The sequence below is a fragment of the Cervus canadensis genome, chromosome 23 (genome assembly GCF_019320065.1).
Source record: "Cervus canadensis isolate Bull #8, Minnesota chromosome 23, ASM1932006v1, whole genome shotgun sequence".
Lineage (NCBI taxonomy): Eukaryota > Metazoa > Chordata > Mammalia > Artiodactyla > Cervidae > Cervus > Cervus canadensis.
Genome location: NC_057408.1, coordinates 47,910,300 through 47,933,298, shown reverse-complemented (window position 1 = coordinate 47,933,298; position 22,999 = coordinate 47,910,300). Strand labels below are relative to the sequence as shown.

Here is a 22,999-nt window from a genome sequence, read left to right as displayed (position 1 = left end):
CATTCAACTTTGTTATGTGAATATGTTATCTCTCCAATGATATCTCATAGTTTTCTTCTTCTCCCACAGGACTTTAGGAATGTTGTAAGTAGTTATTGAATATTTGTTGATTGCTTGAAGCAGTTACTTTCAAAATTGACAACTAATTTCAATAAGAAAGAGTAAAGAATTTTAATTCTGTTCCCTTTAGAGACTGAAGAATCTGCTGATTCCGTGTGCTTAGGGAGTACAAATTCTAGACTAGATCATCGCAACTGAGCACCAGTGAGTTTATCAGCAGAGATGATAGGAGTAAAAACTGAAACTAAATCTTTTAAACATTGTATTTATTCCACTTCACAGCAAAATGGCCATTACCCCATTCAAGAACTCACTATTTAATAATATAGGACTAAACAAAAAAAAAAACAAGTAATATACAACAACATGCTGTTGTTGGTAAACCACATTTTTCCTGTTAATAATATTTGTAAATGTAAGCTGTAAATATTGCAAATTTCTATCTTCCCTTTTAAGGAGCACATAGTTGATGACATAAAGTATATACCTTAACTGTTGAGACACAACCATTAGGATTGTTAACTCACAAACTCTGTTCTAACCTGGAATTCCAACTCAGGATAAAGAAACTTCCCTTGTCCCCACAGCCTGCCCTCTCTCTTCCTTGTCTGAAGTAAAGCCTGCGTGTCCTCTCAGACTATTCATTTCTGTCTGGTGTGCAAGGCAGGGGAGCCAGCTGGCACGCCTTGCTTTGTCCAGCGCAGCTGCCAAAATGTGACTCCTGCTAAAAGGCTATCCTCTGACATCTCTGCCTGTCTCTAAGATTCCGGAGCAGAGCATCTACCGACCTTTCTGGGTTACAATCTGCACATTTTCTGAAGACCAGCACCTACTCACACTCTTCCATTCCACCCCAAGCCCTGCAGTCTTGCTGGGTAATTTCAAGGTCCACGTGGATCACCCATCTAACATCTTGGCATTTTACTCTGCTCCCTTAAGCTTCCTGACCTCGTCCTCACCATTGCTTCACTGTAGTTTCCTTTGATCTGAGAATAGCCAGTATGTGCTTTACCCCTAAAACACTTAAATGGTTCATTCACACACTCTTTCTCTGAGGTAAAGTGTAACCCTTTCAAAGTGTAAAATTCAGTGGCATTGAACAGATTCACAATACTGTCCAACTATCAACAAGTTCCAAAACCGCTTCATCACCCAAAAGAAAACCCTTTATTAAACCCATTAACCAATCACTCCTCGTTTGCCTCCTCCCAACCCTGTTCCCTGGCAACCACCAGTTTGATTTATCTTCACAGATTTACCTATTCCGGATTTTCCCGGTCACGTTACGAAAAGCTGAATCAAAACGTTTATTACGCAGTCCTATTTTTGCTCCATTTTATATAACACAGTTTACAAAATTTCACACTCCTCGCCCCGCCTCCTACCGACAGCTGTAATAAAAACAAAACCCGACCGTTTCCTTCGATCTCCCTTCTCTAAACCTGCCATTTTCAGTCTCCCATCTCATCCCAGTTTAGAATTCAGCCGGGGAAATAATGAATGAACAGAGTCTGTTCTGCTTGTTTATTTACAGTCCACGCACTCTGATTCCGTTTAACTTGATACAGCTGCCCTCTCGCGCAGCCAAAGAGGTGGTTCAGGGTCAGCGTAGAGCCTGGCCAGAGGAAGCCACACCCGGCAGCTGCCCCTGCCAGGAAAAAGCGACAGTGACCACCAGCCTCCGGCCAGGGCAGCGACCGGAAGTGCGGTCCTCTGAGGCGGAGAAAGGCGACCTAACGCGGAGCCCCGGTAGGCGGCCAATCGGAAGCGAGCGTACCGGCGTAAAAGGCGGAAGAGAAGCGGTCTAGTTCCGGACGCGGCTGCCGCCGCCGCCATCTGTCACCTGAGCTCCGGCACCAGCACCCTGCCGTCCCGGCCCCGCCGCCTGCCTCCTCGGCGGAGCTGCTCCCCTCTCTGCTCTGTTCTCGTCGCTGACTTTTTCCCCTACATGGATCTGGTCAGAGTGGCATCCCCTGAGCCCGGGCCAGCAGCGGCCTGGGGACCCAGCAAGGTGAGTGGCAGTCGGGGTTGACGCACCTGCCGTAGCCTCCTTGACTGGTCCTCTTGGAGGACCCGGAGAGGATGGCAGGCGCCGAAGCGGCTTCCCAGGCGACTTAGGAAGTTTTGGGCTGAATACCAACCGCCTGGGAAAGGGAGGATGGGCGGCGGGGCTGCGGGTGTCGGGGAGAGAGAGGCAGGGAAGAGGCACAGGATACCAAAGGCCACCCCGGTTCGGAGTCTCCGTCTAGTTCTGCACCTTGGTTTTTGAACCCCCGTAGCACGACTGAAGCGACTTAGCAGCAGCAGCAGCAGCATGTATTTGGGTGGGACTTGATTAGAGATGCTGACGTTTGAGGGAAGGCAAGCACGAACTTGTTTTTCTCCAGCGAAATGAGTCAGCCCAATTACTCACAGAAAGCCGGACAGAAAGGTGGTTGAAGAAGCTGTTACCTTAACTTGTCAAGTGTGGTCATCCTACTTGGGCAGTTTGTTGTTTTTGAAGTAGTAAGTTTAGGAGGTAAGTCCAGGCGCACCCTTCCTCCCCTCCAGGCTAATACTCAAGTGTTTACAAACTGTAAGATGGTTATGTTTGGGTTTTAACGTTTATGCTTTTTCCTGTAATGGCCAATTAAAATGCTCATTTAACGTTTGGTTTTTTATTTCGGGCTGCTGCTTTTCATGATACTTTCATCAGAAGGATGAAAAGATTCTTTTGCCGCTTTATGGAGGGTTTTCTTGAAAGCAGAAATGGGTCAATTGAGATTTTGTGTTCCTCAAATTAAGGTTGTGAAGGAATCTAACTTTTTTAGCTTCCTAATTGTTCATTTTTTAAAATAAAATGGACATTTAACAACATGTTAATTTAAGATGTACAGTATAATGACTTGATACATGTATATATTGCAAAATGCTCACCGCAGTATAGCATTCAGGATTACATTTTGTTTCTTGAGATGAGAACTTTTAAGATTTACTCTGTTAGCAACTTTCACATATACAATATAGCATTATTAACTCTATCATTCTGTATAGTACAGCTCATGCCTTATTTATTTTGTTAACTGGAAGTTTCTATATTTTGACCACCTTTACCTATTTCACCGACTTCTTTACATGTTGACACAGAACATTTGTTCCATTTAAAGGGTCATTCATTAATCTTATTAGATCTTCATACCAGGTCTTAACAGAAAGTGGGGGAAATATGAGCTATTAAGTACTGTAAAGGAAATTTTTATAAAAGTTCTCATACAACCATAAGGAGAATCTAGGATATTTAATTGGCAAATGTGGTTACATCTGTCTGTTATATTATTTTTTTTCTTGTCAAAGCTTTGTTTACAAGATCAAGATCAGTAGATGTAAAAGAACAAGTCATTAGAAAGACACTAATAAATATATACTATACATGTTAAATTTCTCCAGGTAAGCTTGTAAAAATGTCAGATGAGACAAACTTTGCTCAGAATACCTAAGCTCAGAACACACTTCACTTCCAAAACTAATTCAGTAATAAAATATTTGACATCAGTCATATTTTCATTTAAGTGTGCATCATCAGAACTATAAAATTTCATTTTCATCTTGCAATAAGAGATCATCTTGGGGTGTACTGATGTTCTGTTGAGAAGACAGCATTTTCATGGGGGAAACAATAGAAATACACTGCAAGTATCATTTCCTTCTTTAACCTCTTGGAAGATGGAAGTGATTATAGAAACCTGTGTGGAGTAAGTGGAGATTTGAGGAAAACCTTGGAAAATGGAAAGAATGTTAAAGGCTAATGACTCTCAAAACTTTTCCATCAGGACTTCTTTATACTCTTAAAAACCATTGAGAACTCCAAGAACTTTTGTTTATATTGGTTATATCTATTGCTGTTTGTCATATCAGAAATTGAAACTGAGATATTGAAAAACTTTATTAAGTGATATAAATCATGATGTTTATATAAATAATATTTTTATGTTTTACAAAAAAAGCTGTTTTCCAAAATGAAAAATTAGTGGAGTAGTATTTTGTGTTTTTGCAAATCTCTTTAATGTAGTAACTTAGTAGAAGACAGCTGGATTTTCATAGCTTGTTTTTCTTCAGTCCATTGCAGTATGTATCAGTTGAAGTATATGAAGAAAATCCATCCTTACAAATACATAGATTTTAGCAGGCATAATTGCAGATGGGTAATAAGAGCACGGTAGACACACTGGGAACAAACTGAGTTAATCTTTTTAAATGCACATTAAAAAAATGTTACTGAAGTATAGTTGATTTACAGTGTTGTGTTTAATTTCTGTTGTACAGCAAAATGATTCAGTTATACATATACATGCATTCTTTTTTATGTTTTTTTCCATTATGGTTTATCACAGGATATTGACTATAGTCCCCTGTGCTGTGTTTGTCCATCCTATATATAGTAGTTTAAAATTCACATTTATATTCTAAACCCACCACCTTTGAAATTTTTGGAGAACACAGTACACAGGCACTCATTCTAGTAGCCCCCAGAGTGCTGCCGTCACATCTGATATAGACTCTGGAAAACTCTACACTCTTGAGAGAATGAGAGTGAAACTTTTTTAGAACTATTATGAAAATAATTTTGACCTCTTCAGTTCAGTTCAGTCGCTCAGTCATGTCCGACTCTTTGCCACCCCATGAATCGCAGCATGCCAGGCCTCCCTGTCCATCACAAACTCCCGGAGTTTACTCAAACTCATGCCCATCTTAGACACCCCGAAAGGGACTTGGGGTCCTCAGTTACAAAATGCCAAGCTGCTGTTATGAGCAATGAATTTTAGGGACTGTTCCAAGAAGGGAGAATGGACATACTGTAGGCAAAAGTGAGGAAGTGTGTAGCTCTGTTGGAAAGAGCTGTAACAAGTGGGTTAGTGGTACTCCTCAGACCTGTTAAGGTCACCAAAAACAAGGAAAGTCTGAGAAACTCACAGCCAAGAGGAGCCTAAGGTGACATGATGACTAAATGTTATGTGGTATCTTGGATGGTATTCTGGAACAGAACAGAGATATTAGGGGGAAGCCAAGGAAATCTGAATGAAGTATGGGCTTTAATTAAAGATTGAGCTCATTAATTGTGACATAAGTACAGTATCTACACGGGGATGCTGGGTATAGGGAATCTGGCGACTCTACAGTCTTTGTGATTTTTTTGTTGTTGTTACTCTAAAAATACTCTAAAATTGAAAGTTAAAAAAAAAAAAAAAGTAGTGTTGTTGTATAGGCTCAGGTCACATTTTGTAGAAATCCTTGTTTTGAGAAGTAAAATTACCCACTTAAATATTTTGCCTAGATTATGTCTTCCAGCTGCATGAGCAGAAAAGGGACTTTCCTGAGAGTTATAGTTTTCTTGACTGACTTCAAGTTGAGGACAGAATTTTTGTTATTATGTACCTCCTTCGTGTTTGCTGTTTTTTTTAGTTTCGTGTTTTTAAGTTGATTCTTTCCCCATAGTTGTGTGCAGTAAAATCTTTAAAAAGAAACAAAAAGCGGGATGGGCAGCTTGTGATGCATCTTGAAGAGTAGAAGGAAGGGGGAATGATTTCCCTCCCATCTGCAGCCAGCCAGGTGTGGGAGGATGGTAACTGTGAAAACCCCACGTTGCTGCGTTCAGTGGTTGCAGTTTCCCAGGAGAGGAGAACAGGGTAGGTCCGGGGTCCTCAGTGAACAGGAGTCAGGGAGCTAATGATGGGCTTGGTAGATGTCACTTAAAGCAGAATAACTAACTGGAAGTGGTTGGAGTTTCCCATCAGATCTTGATGCCCTGGTCAGTTTATAATTTGTTGAAAGCAGTAGTGGGAAATGATGTCGGATTGCTTGGGTAGAACAAAGGCCTTTTACTCTTATCTCCTTAAACATTTGACAGAGGGAGCCTGCGACTTCCTGAAGAATTGCAATATGACAAAAGAAGATTCCCCTCCATTCACACAATGGTGCCCATTCGGAGGAGGGGCCCGAGGGCCTTTTCTAAGCCCTCCTCGGGATGGTGGACCACTTGAGCTTGTTGAGGGCTACCATGCCTGGCAGCTGTCCCTCACAGCCCAAAACGTTTTAAGGAGGGATTTTGGGCTACTGGTTTGAAGATGAGATTTCAAAGTATGGAAGTTGGCAGACTTTCAGAAATCTTTATGTATTTACCCCACCCAAGGAAGTCACCTCAATGTGAGGTGGCCCAGCTGAGCTGGCCAGCAGGGGTAGAGAGAAGTCCGGCTCTAGAGCCTCAGGCTCCCAGGAGCACGGTCAGCAGGACTGAGCAGGCCTGGTGTCTTGTTGGTGCTCTCAGTCTCTGCATGTTTCCCTTTCCCATTCAGTCTGTCTTGGAAGTCGGTAAATCTCTGCCTCCAAAGTAATACAGTGACAGCCTTTCATCATTTACCTCTCTTTGGGAGATTGTCCACAGATGTTTTAACATCTTAGGAGAATTGGTTGACTGCTAGCTGGAGACTAGAAGCCTGAGAAGTGGGTGGGCAGAGGGGCTTGACAGCACGGTGGAGAGGAGGACTTTAACCTAGGAGCGGTGTAGAAAGAAATCAGACCTCTCCAGCCTAGGGACACCGTGGCAGTTCCGTGACATATCCCCAGGTTTCCTTTTGACGCCTGTTTAGTAAAGAAGTAAATGCCTCTTTAGGTCTGGAGCCCTATGCCGGGCTCTGGCTAAAACACTTAGCATCACATGCTATTCTAAATTAGACTCTCAGGAGTGGTAGTGGTTAAGAAATGAGTTTGGACTTTATCTTGAAGGCAGTGGGAAACATTAAAGCAATAAAAGAACTTTAGTAAGGAAACTGAGCCAGTCAAATCTACATTTTAGAAAACCCATTGTGTTGTGGTGTGGCGAGTGGAAGCAAACAGAAGGCAGAGTTAGGAGGCTCTTAAGGTGAGTAACCCAGCGATGACTCCTCGGAAAGGGGATAGAGGGCAAGCTCAGGAGATAATTAGACCTCTTATTAGTATTAATGGTCTTAATCACTGGACTGTCAGGTGGAGTCATTTGCTGCTGCTCAGTGAAGCTTCTCCCCTCAAAAATTAGGAATTGTGAAATAAACCTGTGGTTTATACACATTGCAGGAGGGCTGAGATGGTGATGCCATTGAGGAGGGCTGACCCACCAGTTGTTCTTGAAGAGTCTCACAGAATACTACTTTGCTCTAGTAATATTGTTTCAAGAATCCATCTCTCAACTTCTTAAGTTCAGAAGTATAGGGTTCATTGTTTGTAACTGCTGGGTTTTTTTTGTTGTTGTTGTTTTAGCGTATCCCAGGATATCTTGACAGGGGCTGCCGTACACTTTTTACTTGTTGAAGACTTACTGCTTAAATTAGAAGGAAGTATAATTTCTAAGTGGGCTTTGAATTGTGGTAGTTGGTATAGCCTGTTCCTGTAAGAGAATCTACCCAGGAAGCCAAATTATAAGTGGAAGGTGAGCAAAGTATAAGTTGCTTGGTGAGCATGATATCAGAACAAGGGGCATCATATGAACTCAGCGGCTAGTCAGGTGATGCTGGCGTAGCCTGTGCTCCCCTCCGCTATAAGGATATTCCCACCAAGCAGGCTGGAAGGTGCTCTTGGCTGTCATAGTCTAGGTGTATCTTTGATTAGATTTGAGCTAGGAGCTATTTCTACCTTCAAGATGATTTCTACAAAAAACTAAACATTCCTTTTGAGTTTATTTAACTCATCTAATTCTCAAAAGATAACCTTATTTCCAAGTTTGGAAGTCACTTTAATTTCATTATTTTGAATTGCCTTTTTTTTTTTTTAAATAGTGTCCATGGGCCACCCCTCAAAATACAATATCTTGTTCTTTGTCTGATGTAATGAGTGAGCAGTTGGCTAAAGAATTGCAGTTAGAAGAAGAAGCTGCCGCTTTTCCTGAAGTTGCGTAAGTAAAAGTCACAAAGAATCTATTTGATCTAGCAACTGACCATAGCCAAGTCTCAGGATTTGATTAGTGATTGTCATAACAAATGAGTCAGAGATTTAGAAAAGCAGTGCAATAGAAGGAGCGCCATTTTGGGAGTTCGCTGATACTTGGGTTTTGGTTCCAATTTTGTGACTAGTTTTCAGTATTATCTTGGACAAACCGCTCAGTTTCTCTGGGTTTTAGTTACTGCAACAGTTGAACTCTGTTATCAAATAGATTAACAAATAATAATCAAATAGATTGATTAACAGTTTTCATTAAGTGTTTGTAGTTTATCTTTCCATATATACGTCATCTCCCCTCTGATCAGAACACAAAACAAATGAATTTGGGGTCTTCTTGTTCTTACGATAGGCCCTTTAGCTTTCTGTTTCCTAAAGCTCCCTTAATCCTGTTCGGTGCTCTCACAGGTGCCTGCTGTTGGTCAGAGGGCAGCTGGGCAGGAGAGGGTGAAGGGTTTGGTAAAGTTCTTCCATTGTTTCTTCAATACAGTGTTAACACTGAAAAGGCACATCTCACCCATAATTGGTAGCATCTATTTACACCAGCACATTATATTAGTCTATATTGCCTTATTTTGAATAGTGTTGCTGAAGGACCATTTATTACTGGAGAAAACATTGATACTTCCAGCGACCTAATGCTTGCTCAGATGCTACAGATGGAGTTTGACAGAGAATATGATGCCCAGCTTAGGCGTGAAGAAAAAAAATTCAATGGAGATAGCAAAGGTACTATGACCTTATTGTGACAATCCCAGTGGGTGGTAGGAAATGCTTGTAATGGGCCCTAAATAAATCTTCAACTGTTTTTGCCTTTTAAGTTTCCATTTCCTTTGAAAATTATCGAAAAGTGCATCCTTACGAAGACAGTGATAGCTCTGAAGATGAGGTTGACTGGCAGGACACTCGTGATGACCCCTACAGACCAGGTATCAGGGCTTTGACCTTCTGGGGGCATAGAATGGGGAGACAGGAGGACTAAGTATTCTATATTCATCTTTGGCTCTCATTTGGTAATTTACTATTAGATTCAGATATCTTTTTCAGACAGTAATGAATGCAGCAATTTAGTCTCTGCTATTTTTACATACTTGACTTGTCTTAATCACCTTTAGCAAAACCAGTTCCTACTCCCAAAAAGGGTTTTATTGGAAAAGGAAAAGACATCACCACCAAACATGATGAAGTAGTATGTGGGAGAAAGAACACAGCCAGAATGGAAAATGTAAGTTACAGAAAGGATTCCTCTGAATCATAAATATCCTAAAGTTTTATTAGGATAAGTTAAAAACATAGGATTCTAAATACACTATAAGTTTCTAAAAGTATTCTTCATCCTTTCTAGAGATACTTTAGAAGACAGTACAGCAACACCATGGAAACTCAGCCACTGATGAGAATATATTGTACCTCAGAATAAAATTTTCCAAAAAAAAAAAAAAAAAATTTTCCAACAATGTTAAGAAGGCTAGTTTGGTTTACATTGATTCTAAAAATAAGAAACTGTTCTTATGAAAGTAACATTTTTCAGTATCTTAGTTTTCCATGAAATACCTTAGGATATTGTGATTGGAGGATAACAGTGGGAGGTGGAAATACTTCCTACTATATACCCTGTTATAATTTTTGAATTTTTTATCTTGTGCCTACCCCTGCAAAATCAGAAACAAAATGTGATTTTTGAAAAATAGAAAAAAATGGCATTTTTTTCCTCCTGCATAAATATTGTGGTAAATATAAGACATTTAGACTTCAGAACAAAAATACTTGTTAAGTAAACATATTATTAAATTCTAGAAATAATCTAGATCTGACTCTAGAACAACTCTGTCCAATAGAATTTTTTTTTGATAATACATGCTGTGTGTACCAGTGCTATCTAATATGGTAGCCATATTTGACAACTGAGTACTTGAAATTTGGTACAACTGAGAAACTGAATTTTTAATTTTATTTTAATAATTTAAATATCCACATGTGGCTTCCATATTGGACTTAATTGTCATAGTGTGGGCATAGCTTGCTATTTTACCCCACTCTTCAAAAATAATTGTGAAATTGGGTTTTTTTTTTTTTGGTAAGACTTGGTGGGTGTGATTTCAAAATATAATATATCCTTTGATATAAAAGCAAAGTTCAGAGCATATGCTAAAATACCTTAGTTTTTAGATGTGTTTGGATGTTTTCTATGCATAAAATAAATCCTCCCTTCCTTTGGGATGAAATTTCTTTAAAAAGCCTTGTTTCCCTTTCTGTTGCACTCACTGGTGAGTTATTTTGGTTTTTCCTCTATAATGTCTGTGGATTCTGCTTTCATATCGTAATCATCTATTGAGTAGATAACCTAATCCAAGTAAAACTGTTTTTCCCTGTCCCATGTTAAAGTATTCAGATGCTGATTTTTCTTTTTCATTTTCGCAGTTTGCACCTGGGTTTCAGGTAGGAGATGGAATTGGAATGGACTTAAAACTATCAAACCATGTTTTCAATGCTTTAAAACAACATGCCTACTCAGAAGAACGTCGAAGTGCCCGTCTCCATGAGAAAAAGGAGCATTCTACTGCAGTAAGTATTCTTACGTTTAATGGAAAGATTGATATTGGAAAACTTCACATTTGGAGGAAAAAATAAGACAAAAGTTCATGTTTGATATTTTTTCATGAGACTGACTTTTCAAATCAAAGATGTGAATAAAACCCAAGTAGCTTTGCCATTTGACTTTCAAATTTCATGTAATGGTTATTAATCAGTTACTCAAGACTAGCCTTTCAGTGGTCATAATTAATTTGGACTATATTGCTTTCATTGCGTATGAGAAATTGTTTTCTGTCATGACGTATTTATAATAATGTAATAGTTTGTAATGTTTTATATTAATCAAGTTAGTGTCTAGTATCTTGAGAATAATTTTTAAACTTTTAGAAAAACAAACTAATGGTAGGTACATCAGGAGAGCTATTTAAAGTTTGGAGATAAAACTTTGACTAAGCTAGTCTGATTTTTAGTAGTTCTTTTAGATATTCACTTTCAGAGACAGTAGAGTTATAGGAATGGGTGGTATCTTAACAGTCCTCTTTTAAGAGCCTGTTATATATACATCTAAGTAAATGAACAATAAAAGTTTTAAAAAGTGTATATTTTGAATGTTAGATATTAGAAATGGCTCAGAAAATGTTTTGTGATTACCAGTCATTTTCACTTACAGCACTTTATCTTTTGCAGGAAAAAGCAGTTGATCCTAAGACACGTTTACTTATGTATAAAATGGTCAACTCTGGAATGTTGGAGACAATCACTGGCTGTATTAGTACAGGAAAGGAATCTGTTGTCTTTCATGCGTATGGAGGGAGGTAAATGAGCAGAAAACAATACCGTGATATAAACCAAAGCTTAGTCCCTTGTTCTGAATATACATAAATCAAAGTTTAAAGTGTTATTTTAGGAAGTCTCAGCAATGTAGGGACATAAAAAGAAAAACACAATCAAGGGTCTAGTGGTTAGGTTCCACAAGAGTTCACTAGTGGTCTAGTGGTTGGGATTCGATACTTTAACTGGCCTAGGTTCAGTCCCTGATCTGGGGGACTGAGTTCCTGCAAGCCTCGCCGTGTGGCCAAAAACAGTCATCCCAATTCTACCATCAAGAGAGAACCAGTAATAATTTTGTGTAGACTCCTCCAGTCTTTTTTCTATGAACGTATTATTTTTCATATATTGTTAATTGTTTTATATCATACAGGCAGCTGTAGTGGCATAGCAAAATTTGAACCTGAGTTTGATTCAAAACTTTTCTTTTCTCTATGGGACTCTGATACCAAGTTGGGAGGGTTATACTTAGATCACTTATTGATTCCTCCCCGTTTTAATGATGCTTGCATTATTTAAAGAAATGTCTTTAAAGCTTTTTTGTCTTTTAAGATCTTACCCACTTTACTTTTGTTATGAGAGCTTAGTCGAGTAAAGGATGGCATGAAGAGAAAACATTTTAAACGTGGAGCCTGTTGAGAGAATGTGCAAACCAGGAATATGATGTCATCTGGTTACTTAGCTTTGAAGTCTTACTAGTTCAGCAAGGCTTATTAGCTCAGCTAATCCTTTATGTTAGCAGTGTTTATAAACAAAAATGTTAAAATAGATTACAGATTATTCTAGTTATTTTTAGCTTTAGAAGGTATTTATTATATACTTAAAGGGATTCAAACAATTACTGCTCAAGTACTTGTCTTTGGTTTTCTTACTTAACTTTTTTCCCTTTCTGGATGAGACATACACATATAATCATGTATTGAATTACACTAAGTTCCAAAATGAAAGGGATAAAAATGAATGTTAGGCTAAAATGACTCAACATTTTTTTCTTTTTTTTTTTTAAATGACTCAACATTTTTTAAGCAATGTGATCTGGAGAAGTCTACTAAACTTATTTGAAAACTGACCCTCCCTTCATAGGATTTTAGTGGGGGAAATTGAGATTGTATTTGATTATACCTGGTAAAAATTAATCTTAATAAACCTTTTTTTTTTTTTTTTTTTTAAACTCTAAGCTCTGTTGCTCTCTTTCCAAATTTCAACTGAGGGTTCCCTGAGATCAGGCAAACATAACTTAATGGTACAAATTATTTTAAAATGAAAAGTTCATCATAGTAGAAATTGAACTGTACAAAAAGGATTAAAAATTAAAGTAGCCTTCATCTTACCAGCTGTGGCCCCACAGGTTTTTCCTCTAAAGGTTACCACTATTAATAGTTTTTAGTCTAGTCTTCTAGAAGTTTTCAGGCATGTATTTCTTATTTTTGTTTATATGCTGCATTCAGCATCTTTTTTTTCAATTAATATATCTCAGGTCTTTCTATTTTATTGGTTTATATCATACCATTTTTATAGTAGAACATTCCACTCTACGAATATACAGGAATATCTTTGTACATAAGCTTTGGTGTGCTTTTGCAAATAAATCCTTAAGCTAAATTCCTAACACTTGGAATTGCTGGGGCAAAGACTACATGCATTTTTCCCCTTGCTGTTAAACAGTGGAAGGCCTTACTGAAGGGAGAGTACCAGATATTGCTCACTGTTTGGGCCACTGAGCTGGCTATTATAGCAACCAATGTTTCTTGATTTCTGTTATTCATTAAAATTTCTTTAAAACTTTTTCTTCTTATGTGTCACACCAAAGGCCAGAAATCTTAAAAATTTGTTTATTTTTTAATAGTGGGGCAAATACACTTTTCCCTATGAGCTAGTTAGATCTGCAGGTTGCATAATTCTGAATGTCAGTAGGTGTTGCCAAATTGCCCAGTGAGACGGTTAACCAGTTTATGCCACCACCAGTAAGCAGTATGAACCTGTTTGCCTCATCCTCATCAGTGCCTAGTCTTATCAAACTTAATATTTTTTTCTCAGTGTAAAAGATGGAAAGTACCTTTTTAGTGTTTTGGTATACATTTATTCAGTTATGATTAGGTTGTATTTTTTTTTTCACATGTATTAGCCACTTGGGTTTCGTTTCTTGTCATTTGCCTTGTTTATTCTTTGTCCGTTTTCTGTTCATCTTAATGATCCTTTGACAGAACAAGTGAGCTCCCTTTCCTTATGGTGGAATTGGTATTATATTGGTATAATATTTGGTATAATATTGGTATACCAATAGTAATTGGTATTACTTTGGCATTTGTAAGTTAGTAAAGCTAGAGAGCATTTGGTTTTCAATAGCTGAGAATAAATATATTTTAAAGTATAAGTTAGTTTCTTCTGCTATATAACAAATTACCACAGATATAGCAACTTAAAACAACACCTATGTATTATCTTATGGTTCCTGTTGATCGGAAGTTCGGGCAGGCATGGCTTAGCTGGGATCTCTGCTCAGGGTCTCCCAGGGCTGCAGTCTTGCATGTCAGCTGGGCTGTGTTCCTTTCTGGAGTGTGAGGTCCTCTTCCTTAGGCGCAGTTCAGTTCCTTGTGACTGTAGGACAGAGGTCTCCACCTTCTGGTTGCCTGCCAGCCAGGGACTGCTGTCAGCTCCTAGAGGCCCCTGTAAGTCCTGGTCATGAAGCCCTTTTGTAGAGCAGATTGCATCTTCAGAATAATCAGGAAACTCTCTGCCTTGGGTCTACTAAGACTGAGTCTTAGAGGATGGAAGATAATCCTGGCAATGACTGTACTACCACTTTTGCTATAGTGTAATCTACTCAAGGGAGGGGCTTATACAGGCGTGTATACCAGGGACTGGGATCTTGGGGACCCTTTTAGGTCCTGCCTGCCACCGAGCTCTTCTGGGTTCTGTCATGCTCAGATTGACCAAGTAATCAACAGTTATTTGAATAGTAACATGTGCTAGATTTTTTCAGGAAATAAGTGTATATAACATATTTTCTTCTCTCAAAGAGCTTATGGTATATTCAAGAGGAGGACGTTAAAGTAAGAACTGGTAAAAGTTATACAGAATGTAACACACATACGTTGGTTTTTTTTAATACATATGTATGTATCTTTTTTAAAAGATTAGAAAAGTACTATTCATGATCATGATTGTCTCTCAAGAGTTGAAGTGGGGAATGAAACTAACTACCATAGGTGGTAATCAAAGGAAATTTCACCTTTATTTGTAAAGTTTAATTCTTTAAAAAAAAAAGTGGAGGCGGGAGTGCTGAAAATGGGAGGATTGAAATTTAGACAATGAGATTAGACAGTGAGAAAATTAGAAGTTACATATTTAGAGGTAATAAGATATAAAATTGTGTAAGCAAACCAGAAATTGGTAAGGAGGACCGTAAGAGCTTGGCAGAGGGTTGTGTAATTTACTGAGAAACATGGAAGTTTTTTTTAGTAGGAGAAAGACAAGATAAATTATGTAAATTAGATTCTGTCCTGGAGACCTTCCAAGTGAGGAATCTCCTCAGTGGTATTTTTGATAGGGCCTCATCTACCTATGGTTAAATTATTTCAGTGACAGAGAACTTATCTCAAAATCCAGAGATGTCTATAACATCTTTAAATTATCATTTCTTGCTTGGAGAGAATCTCTATTCTCTCTGAAAACTGGTTAGTTCATTCACCAAGTATTTATGCAGCTACCATGTTCCAGGCATCTTCTGTGTACTGGGGCTATAGCAATGACTGGTAAAAGGGAAGTCTATGCTTTCATAGACTCCACTTCCTTCCCACCCCTCCCTCCAAACCCCTCCCAAGATTATCAAATAAGTGCCATGCAAATAGATAAAACAGGGTGGTGTCATAGTGACTGGGTGACTGCTTTATCAGTAGGACTAGGAAACCTCTGATTAAGTGACATTTAAGCCTGGATTAGAATGACACACCTGGATTCAGTATCACATATCAGAAGGAAGACTATTCCAGACTGAAGAACAGCTAGTGCTAATGCCTTCAGACAGGTGTAAGCTTGGTATCTGTGGGAGATTAAGAAAGACAGTGTCCCTGGAGTGTAGTGTGTGAGGAGGAGCCAGAAGGCTGGAGAAGCAAAGGGTGGATCAGGCAACGCTCTGTAAGCCAGGGTAAGGAGTCTGTTTTTTCAGTGCAGTGGGAACCAAAGCTCAGATTTGAATCTCATTTTCAAAAGATTACTCAGATTGCTGTGTGGGAAATGAATTCTAGTCAGGCAAGAGAAGAAACAGATCAGTTAGAAAGTTGTGGCGATAGTTGAGAGATGACTTTAGTCAGACTAACAGGTGATGAAGATGAAGAATATGAGACTGCTGGTGTGTGTTTGGAAAGTGAGAGTGGACAGTCTGTGCTGTGGGGTTGGCTGTGGGAAGGGAGAGGGACTCCAGGCAGACTGCAGCCTATTTTAAAGTGTATGAAAAAAAAAAAGGAAAAAAAAATTCATTAAGGAAATTTGAATAAACTTTGGGCAAGTGTATAGGTCTTCCCTGTTCAAGTTTAATTCCATAGTCGTTAAATGAGGATTATATTATGGGTTGTTGAAAACCGTTGACAATTTATTTGAAAGTGTGTCTTATTAAAAAAGCTAAAAGCTAGGGTTTTCTTAAGACCTAAAACGTGGAGGCTTAAAGCAAAACACCCCAAGGCTTCCATTCTCAGAGAAGATAGATTTACTTTCATGTCATAAAATCTTTTATTTTGAAATTGTTTTTTACCTGGCAGCTTACACTGACTTAATGTTTGTTTCTTCCACTTAGCATGGAGGATGGAAAGGAAGATAGTAAAGTTATACCTACAGAATGTGCCATCAAGGTATTTAAAACAACCCTTAATGAGTTTAAGAATCGTGACAAATATATTAAAGATGATTTCAGGTTTAAAGATCGCTTCAGTAAACTAAATCCGCGTAAGATCATCCGCATGTGGGCAGAAAAAGAAATGCACAATCTTACAAGGTAAAGAAAATCATTGTGCTGGAAGTCATCTTGGGTGATCACCTCTTTGTATTAAGTCTACCAGCCTGGCAAAAACACCCATGCTTTCTTTTAAATTCATTTGTAGAAAGCATGAAAGGCCTTGAAATTCTCGTATTTAAGGAGGGCTTCTATAAGAAAGCATTTCCATGCATATAACCTGAATTCATACTCATATGGTGAAAAATCCATTTTGTTTTTTCTTTTCCTCAGTAAAGTTTGAGGGAAATTAAGTCATTTTCTACTAAAGATATTTTGTCATATATCTAAATGCTATCTTTTCCAGCTTCCAGTTAGGCATATTATAAATAATAATTTCCTTTTTTGTTCAGGAATGGTTTATCCCATCTAATATTTGTTAATTTGGTAAGGGCAGGGTTTTACCAGTCAGATTGCATTTTGCTTTAATTTTTAGACTTGTTGCCCAATTCTCTAAACAGAATTTATGAAGGAAATTTTTTTGTCAACCAAGAAATTAAGTAATAATCTTTCTTATTCACAAACCTTCCTGTATTTGAACTATTAAAAGCTTTTCATTTTAGTTTGCTTTTCCTAAAGTTATTTGCTTTCAAACATAATTATCCATATTTATTAGTTGCCAGTCTTCTATTTAGTAGGACTTCTAATTAGGATAATTTCCCAAGAGGCTTTTCTGCCCTACAAGCTCTTTCCTGTATTAACTAAGACCTCATCACTGCCTTAACGTTTTTCCGCAGTTCCCGTGGTCTTTAGTGTAAAGTTCAAAGCTGTTTTGTGACGCGGAGCCAGCCGTTCTGTGTGGGCTCGGCCCACTTGTCCTTGCTCCCACTCACGATCCAACTGTGTTGATTTACACCCCCACACACACACCCCCACACACACACACCCCCACGTGGACGGTGCACCTTGATGCCTCTGCATCTCACAGCAGCTTCCACGCCACACCTCCCCATAGTTTGAACCTGGCTGGTTTCTGTCTGCCCGCCTCTTCCTCGATGCCGCCTACCCACGTCTCTGCCAGTGCCCGTACCGCATGGCGCTGTCATCATCTCCTCACTCATCTGTTGTTTACACCAGGCCACAGGCTCTGTGAGGGCAGGGGCTGTGTCATACTGCCTTTGCATTCCAGCATTCCCCAGAGTGGGGCACAGTGCCAGCTCATTGCAGGACCTCGTTAGATATTTGTTGAATAAATGAAATATTCTCTCCTACTGATCTTTATCTTCTTGATCCTTTCTTTCTGTATAGGATGCAGAGAGCTGGAATTCCTTGTCCAACAGTTGTACTACTCAAGAAACACATTTTAGTTATGTCTTTTATTGGCCATGATCAAGTTCCAGCCCCTAAATTGAAAGAAGTAAAGCTCAGCAGTGAAGAAATGAAAGACGCCTACTATCAAACTCTTCATGTAAGTTGTGCTGTACAGAGCATTCAGATACCAATTTTTAAAAATACTTCTTCTAAACTAAAAAAAATTCCTCACAGTACTATTTTAAGATGTTATAACGGGGACAAACTGAAGTTTGTGAAGGAATGTTAATATTGAAGAGTGGCCTTTCTATCAATATGCGTGTGTCTTGAGTTTTACAAAAATCATGGACCAGTGGAGCAAGTGAAGGGTCAATGTTAGTGGCATGGAAGCCAGAAGCTATTATTCATAAAACTTCATTAAGTAAAATTTGATGTTACTATATTTAGCAGATACAGTGCCTTGTTAGTTTGTATGCCTTCTTAAAACAGTGAATGAAATACCATTAGTGTTGGAAACTTAGAAGGAAGCAGATTCGCTCTCAGTATAAGAAAGTGATGATCAGAAGATGGTGAGGTGTGGTTTATCCATCTGTGCAGGCATTAGAGTTGGAAGGCATATGTCAGGAGTCTTGAGGAAGCTATTTATGTTTTGGGACAGCAACCAAATTCAGTCTGGGATCCTTCTAGCTCAAGAAACTGCTCTTGATATTGTTATTCCTCTGTTTTGTATTATCTTTCTTTTTATTAATTGAATCGGAGAAACATGTTTTTAGCACAGTGTCTGTGTGGAGCTCTCATGTCATGGAGCAGTTGATGTGAATATGAACATGTTACACAAATTAATTTTTTAAGATATGGCTAGAGAGTCCAGTTTTCTCTGCCTTTAATAGGAAAACATTCAATGAAAATCAAGCCTACCTTTCTGGTTTCTTTTGGCTGTGGGGTGGCTAGGGAAGAGATGAAATAATGATAAACTTCATATTTGATTCTATTAAAGCTGGGAAGCAAATATTAGTGCTGATTTCTCTAAGGCTAGGGATCACCACCAGTCATATAATATGTATAAAATTATATAATATATAATACCACTTAATCTAGAAGACTGTTTCTTTTCCACATGTCTGGCAAGAAGTACTTTTTATTTTGGAGTTGTGTGCACCCCTTAGAACTCTCAGTGAGACGTTTGCCCTTTTATGAAGGGTGAGCCTAGGTCCCCGGGTTAGGTGACCACAGCTGTCTCACAAGCATGGGGATCCAGGTCTGCCCTTTGGTCTCTGGATCTCATTATTGTCACATGGGCAGGGAAGTAGAGTGTCACATACTTATCTCTTCCACTGTTTCATTGTTATCCTATCCTCCCTTGAGGTAAAAAAGAAAGGCACAGCCTTGACTAGCACAGATAAGTTCTTTACCCTGGAAAATATTGGTTGATACAGATGTTTTAGTTTTGTGGGTAACTTAGAATCATTCCTCACGTCCTAAGTGTCTGTCCTGCCTCCTCACAGTTGATGCAGCAGTTATATAACGAATGTACGCTCGTACACGCCGACCTCAGTGAGTACAACATGCTCTGGCATGCTGGAAAGGTGAGGAGCATTTTGTTCATGTTCAGACTTATTGACTTGTTGTAAATGACTGACTGTAAAGAAATCACTGTGCTCTGTATTTAAATAGGTCTGGTTGATCGATGTCAGTCAGTCTGTAGAACCAACCCACCCTCATGGCCTGGAGTTCTTGTTTCGTGACTGTAGGAATGTCTCACAGGTGGGCATGTAAATTATCTTTTTTATGGGTGGGCTGTAATAGATTGATATATTTTTCTGACTCCTAAGACCAATAAGAACACACTGTTCTTAGAAGTTAAAGGAAGGGTTTAGTTCCTCTTTGCTTTCACGATAAAGAGACAAAGATTGATTTGTCATATTTCATTTTTTGCAAGAATTTGATTGCATGCCTCACATTTGGGCCAATGAATTAAATTTCTGAGAGAGTAAGCTTTATTTTGGTTCTAAATATTTAAGCCGTCAAGTAGACATGTAATCCATGCACGGTGCTTTAAGGGAAGCTGAACTGTAGCTACCCTGCATGCTTCCTGCCATTGTTGCTACACTAAGAAAAGAGTCTTCCTAGTGGTGTAGTCTAGACTCTGTTTCTCTGAGGCAGAGTGAGTAGACAAGGAAAGGTAAAACTCAGTCATCACAGAGTTGAGACACATCTGTTTACTATTTTCTAAAGGAAATGAATTGTCAGCAACAGATTCAGATAGGAATGTTCTTTCTAAATATGATAGAACAACTTCATTTTGGAAATAATGTCTGAGTTTACTGGAAAATTTTAATTCATGAAATTTAGTGATTATTTTGTGTCTACTTAAAGCAATGCCAAGCAATTTTATATATACCACTCATAAGTACAGAAGGTGCAATATGACCGACTTACTACTAAATCCAGAAGACAGCCCGAATGTGTGAGAGGACAGTAAGCAAGTAGAACCTGAGTGCAGTTATATTTGAGTTGGAAACATCTGTAGCTAAAAAATTATGGAGGGAATTCACCAGTGTCTTACAAGTACACCGTTTCCTGTTTCTGAGAGAACCTTGCTAATACCTCTGCTGACTTTCTCATATTTCTTTACTAGTTTTTTCAGAAAGGAGGAGTAAAGGAAGCCCTTGGTGAGCGAGAACTCTTCAATGCTGTTTCAGGCTTAAACATCTCGGCAGATAATGAAGCTGATTTCTTAGCTGAGGTAAGTGTGGTAGAGCTGTTTTTCACCTCGCTGATAGTGGGGAGCTTGATGGAGTAGGTAATGAAACCCAGAGCTGAGTTTATCCTCTCATCCCCTCAGAAACAAAATTAATTAGAGATTTTTCTTATCTTGAGATGTTTTTGATCCTTACAGTGGATCTACAGAACCATAAAAAAACCTTCCTGCAGGGAAGGTCTCTCAAAACTGAACAAAAACCGACATGTGAAATAGCAACTAATTATTCCCAGCAACCTACCAAAGCAGAGAATGATTGTAGAATCCGTTCCAGAAAGCCCCATTGTGACTTGAGTTTGGCCAAGCCATGCTGGAGTCTAAGGCCAGAAGAGAAGTAACGGGAAGTTGGTACATCTAGCCTTTAGTTCAGGACAGTTTCTTGATGTTGCTGTTGCTGAATCAACTTTGGGATTTCCTTTTTCTTGTTCCTGAAAGCTGTATAGATTGTATCATAAGACCTATCTGATGCCAGTGGCTAGCTTGATAAAGACACTAAGCATCAATCCTGATAACATAATCAAGTAAAAACATAATGTATGTATCACACTGTGATCTGTGTCACACATTGTAACTCTGATTCAAGTCCAGTGTCATTAGGAATGTCATTTCAGGAGAACAAAAACACCAGTTCAATCTCAAGCACGATTTCTGTGAAGTAGCATTTTAACCAATGGATTCAATGTATGTCTTTTATAGATAGAAGCTTTGGAGAAAATGAATGAAGATCATGTTCAGAAGAATGGAAGGAAAGCTGCTTCATTTTTGAAAGATGATGGAGGTCCACCAGTCTCATATGATGAATAGCACTAATGCCCACTGCTTTCGTGTTGACACAGTGGTGATTGTCAGCTGCCAATGGCAAATGAAGTTATGGGTGACTTGAAATATCAAAACATGAGGCGTGTACAATGGTGCTTCTGTGGTTTTTTTCCCTTGTAACCCATATACCAGATACGTGGAATTTTTAGCTCAGCATTGAGAGAATAAAATGTCACTACCTCTCATGATATGAATAGGGTAATATAATTCTTAACAACTACAGGTTATGTAGCCGAAATCAACCTGATTTTACAGGATTTGTGGCATAAAATGTTTTGATGAGAATTTTTAACATTTCCAAATATGGAAGGAAGGGACAGATGTGTTTACAAAGGAGACATTTATTACAACACACTTGGCTTTTCTCACCTCCCTCTTTTGTGTTGCATCTTTCCTCAAATATTTGATCGGCCTAAAATTAGCCCTTCTTAATTCTTTTTCCAGATTGTGACCATGATTCTAAAGGAAAATTTCTTCTCTTTAGTAGGTGACGTAAATGGAAATTTGGTTTCAGAATGGCTGACAGAAGTAAAGTGCTTTTTATTGGTACATCATTAATTCTTTTCCACACTGATATGTAAGGGAAACACATCATCAGTTTCTGAAAGAGATAAATAAGTACTTCTCAACTATCCACAGTTTTTAAATTTAACTTCCAGCTTTTCTACATTTAGGTGAAATGGTTAGGATATAACTCATGGTGCAGCCGCTCTGCATTTATAATAAAAATGTAAATTATCTGGAAGGACAGAATAGAATCTTCAACCATGTTTAACATTTTTAATGAAGTCATTGAAACAAAATTCAGTTTACACATCACTCAAGCTGTATACTTACTGTTTTTGAAAGAAATACAGCAGGCTACCTAGAAAGATTATATCATCAAAGGATGAAAAGTACATACAAAACATGTTGGGTACCAAATCACCAACTAATTTAAACTGCCTGATCTCGCTTTTAATAATTTTTAGTACTGTTGGGGCGCCACTTCCTAATGCAGACGAAATACATTGACTCTTTTAAGACTGAAGCTCATTCAGAACAACAGAATCGTTCCTCCTATTACTAGAATCAGATTGAGATCACTGAAGACCTAAACTCTCTGTCTGATAGTAGAAAGTAAAAATCTGAACATTAGTTACACTTGAAAGCTTCTTCATTAAGATTATTTTAAAATGCCAAATACGTTCTCTCTAGAAAAATATTTATTTTTGTTTCTGTTGTATAACTTTTATTTTTTCCCCTGTTGTATAACTTTTAATTGTGTTTCAGAGAAGTGTGATTTGGGGCTACTCATTGCATTTCATGAAATGTTTACCACTATGAAACAAATATTTAAATGACTGGGAATTATTGACTTTATAGAAATTTCAAAGAACTAATTTTAAAAACCATTAACCATTAAATTTTGTTTTGTTTTGTTTTCTGACATACTCTGTTTGACAGTAGCAGCAAATTACTGCTGTGTGGCATTCTTGGAGTGTGCTGTGAACACGCTTTTTAAGAAATTAAAAATGAAGAGAGCATTTTAGAATTGGTTCTTTGTGTGTATTCTTCCTGTTGCTTATATTAACATAGGTCCTGGCATTGAGTTACATTACCCCTCCTGTTTAAATTCAGCAGTGCTATTGTAAGCAGTCCCATCCCCCAACTTCCCATCTTTAGATTTCACTTTTAAATGACCTATTTCACATTACAAATAGGTTTTTCCCCTCATGCAGAGCTGAGAGTAAATTTTTCATACAGTGGAAAATGTTGATTTGCTAATAGTCAAATACAAATGGGAAATAACAAAATCTGAAAACAAGGATCTT

The 22,999-nt window shown here is 38.3% G+C and overlaps 1 protein-coding gene across 2 annotated transcripts; it reads left to right on the top strand.

Annotated features, from left to right (window-relative positions):
* The first annotated feature begins 1,850 nt into the window (after positions 1–1,850).
* On the top strand, positions 1,851–22,716 carry RIOK3 (RIO kinase 3). 2 transcript variants are annotated; one of them, XM_043443742.1, is made up of 13 exons: positions 1,851–2,071; positions 7,845–7,960; positions 8,588–8,733; positions 8,826–8,933; positions 9,120–9,229; positions 10,426–10,569; positions 11,227–11,354; positions 16,160–16,357; positions 17,603–17,762; positions 19,111–19,191; positions 19,280–19,369; positions 20,244–20,351; positions 21,063–22,716. In XM_043443742.1, the coding sequence occupies exons 1-13, from the start codon at positions 2,009–2,011 to the stop codon at positions 21,168–21,170; spliced, it is 1,560 nt and encodes a 519-aa protein (XP_043299677.1). In that variant the 5' UTR covers positions 1,851–2,008; the 3' UTR covers positions 21,171–22,716. The 2 variants fall into 2 exon arrangements, with proteins under 2 accessions (XP_043299677.1, XP_043299678.1); XM_043443743.1 differs by lacking the exon at positions 1,851–2,071 and adding an exon at positions 2,393–2,578.
* The last annotated feature ends 283 nt before the right edge of the window (positions 22,717–22,999 follow it).